Source organism: Tarenaya hassleriana, unplaced genomic scaffold (assembly GCF_000463585.1).
Source record: "Tarenaya hassleriana unplaced genomic scaffold, ASM46358v1 Cleome274, whole genome shotgun sequence".
In the NCBI taxonomy this organism is placed as follows: Eukaryota; Viridiplantae; Streptophyta; class Magnoliopsida; order Brassicales; family Cleomaceae; genus Tarenaya; species Tarenaya hassleriana.
The window spans coordinates 68,720-70,904 of record NW_010965975.1 but is presented as its reverse complement, the minus strand read 5'-3'; the positions used below and the strand labels follow the sequence as shown (position 1 = coordinate 70,904).

Genomic DNA, 2,185 nt, shown 5'->3' with positions numbered 1-2,185 from the left:
GGAAATGTTTCTATAGATCGTGCTCTTTGTGATTTTGGTGCCAGTGTAAGTCTCCTACCACTCTCCATCTACAAGAAACTCAACGTTGGAGAACTCAAACCGACTCGCATGGCTCTTCAACTAGCTGATCGTTCTATCAAATACCCTCTGGGTATTCTCGAGGACGTTCCGCTGAAAGTAGGCGATTACTACGTACCGGTCGATTTCGTTGTGCTTGACATGGACGAAGACGCCAAAACCCCGTTTATTCTAGGGCGGCCATTCTTAAACACTGCAGATGTCATTGTCCACGTTCGGGCCGGCCGACTGACACTCAAGATCGGTGACGAAACGGTGGAATTCACGCTCGACCAGAATTTCAAGCAACCATCTACAATAGACTCTATATGCTACATCGATTTGATGGAGGCTTTAGCCGATGAGGTACTCTTTGAATTTCGTGATTTCGATGCCCTCTCTATTGCTCTTCTTTCTGAACAGGGCTACAGTACCTCTACGGAGCCGAATCTTCAATAATGTCAGAGAAGATCGCCATCATGCATCGTTGAAAAGTAGCAGGGGCGTTGCAGAGCCCAAATGGCATGCGCCGATAGGCGAAGGTCCCGTAAGGGCAGGTGAAAGTTGTCTTCTCCTGATCATTGGGGTGAATAGGGATTTGAAAGAATCCCGAGTATCCGTCAAGAAAACAAAAATAGGAATGAAGAGCAAGACGTTCAAGCATTTGATCAATGAAAGGTAAAGGGAAGTGATCTTTGCGAGTGTTCGCATTTAACTTCCTGTAATCGATGCACATACGCCAGCCCGTCACTGTTCTTGTCGGAATCAGCTCATTTTTGTCGTTTTTGATCACCGTCATACCGCCTTTCTTTGGGACGACTTGAACCGGACTTACCCAAGGGCTGTCAGATATAGGGTAAATGATACCTGCATCCAAAAGTTTTAGTACCTCTTTCTTGACGACTTCTTTCATCGATGGATTAAGTCTGCGTTGATGTTCGATGGATGATTTGGAATTGTCCTCTAGATGAATTTGATGCATGCATAATGAAGGGTTGAGACCTTTGATATCATCTAGAGTGTATCCGATAGCCTTCCGGTATTCTCGCAATATGGTGAGGAGTCGCTCGCGCTGTAGATCATCCAAAGCAGCATTTACAATAACAGGATAAGTGGAATCGGGACCGAGAAATGCATACCTGAGTCCAATGGGCAAGGGTTTTAGTTCAAGTTTCGGGGCTATTGCAGGGTCCCAGTCAGGTAGATGATGCATGGGGGTTGATTTGGCGGCGAAGACGGGCAACGGTTCGAACAAAGGAACAGACTGGAGATGAATCCGAGACTCGACACGGTCCGAGTTCACACTCGACACGGCCGCGTCGAGTTGTGCACGGGCTAGCCCATAATGATGCACGGGCGTGTCTAACTTCGCAAATTTGCTCAGACATTTGACACGGTCCGTGTCGAATGACGACACGGCCGTGTTGCAAGAAACACGGACTGAGCTGGTGGTAAACACGGGCGTGTCTCGTTCGATTTTTTTTGGCAGAATGTCGACACGGTCCGTGTTGAATGATGACACGGCCGGGTTGCATGGCATTTCGGCTAAACCGTCCAAGAATGATGTGTATGCGTGAATTTGAGGCTCCGTAGAGGTACTGTAGCCCTGTTCAGAAAGAAGAGCAATAGAGAGGGCATCGAAATCACGAAATTCAAAGAGTACCTCATCGGCTAAAGCATCCATCAAGTCGATGTAACATATAGAGTCCACTGTAGATGGTTGCTTGAAATTCTGGTCGAACGTGAATTCCACTGTTTCGTCGCCGATCTTGACTGTCAGTCGGCCGGCCCGAACGTGGACAATGGCATCTGCAGTGTTTAAGAATGGCCGCCCTAGAATAATCGGGATTTTGGCGTCTTCGTCCATGTCAAGCACAACGAAATCGACCGGTACGTAGTAATCGCCTACTTTCAGCGGAACGTCCTCGAGAATACCCAGAGGGTATTTGATAGAACGATCAGCTAGTTGAAGAGCCATGCGAGTCGGTTTGAGTTCTCCAACGTTGAGTTTCTTGTAGATGGAGAGTGGTAGGAGACTTACACTGGCACCTAAATCACAAAGAGCACGATCTATAGAACCATTTCCCAGTTTGCAGGGAATCGAGAAGCTACCTGGATCCGACATTTT

General features: G+C 47.6%; 1 protein-coding gene across 1 annotated transcript; it reads left to right on the top strand.

Moving 5' to 3' along the window:
* The first annotated feature begins 108 nt into the window (after window positions 1-108).
* On the top strand, window positions 109-516 carry LOC104817636. Its single transcript, XM_010546887.1, has one exon. The coding sequence runs from the start codon at window positions 109-111 to the stop codon at window positions 514-516; it is 408 nt and encodes a 135-aa protein (XP_010545189.1).
* The last annotated feature ends 1,669 nt before the right edge of the window (window positions 517-2,185 follow it).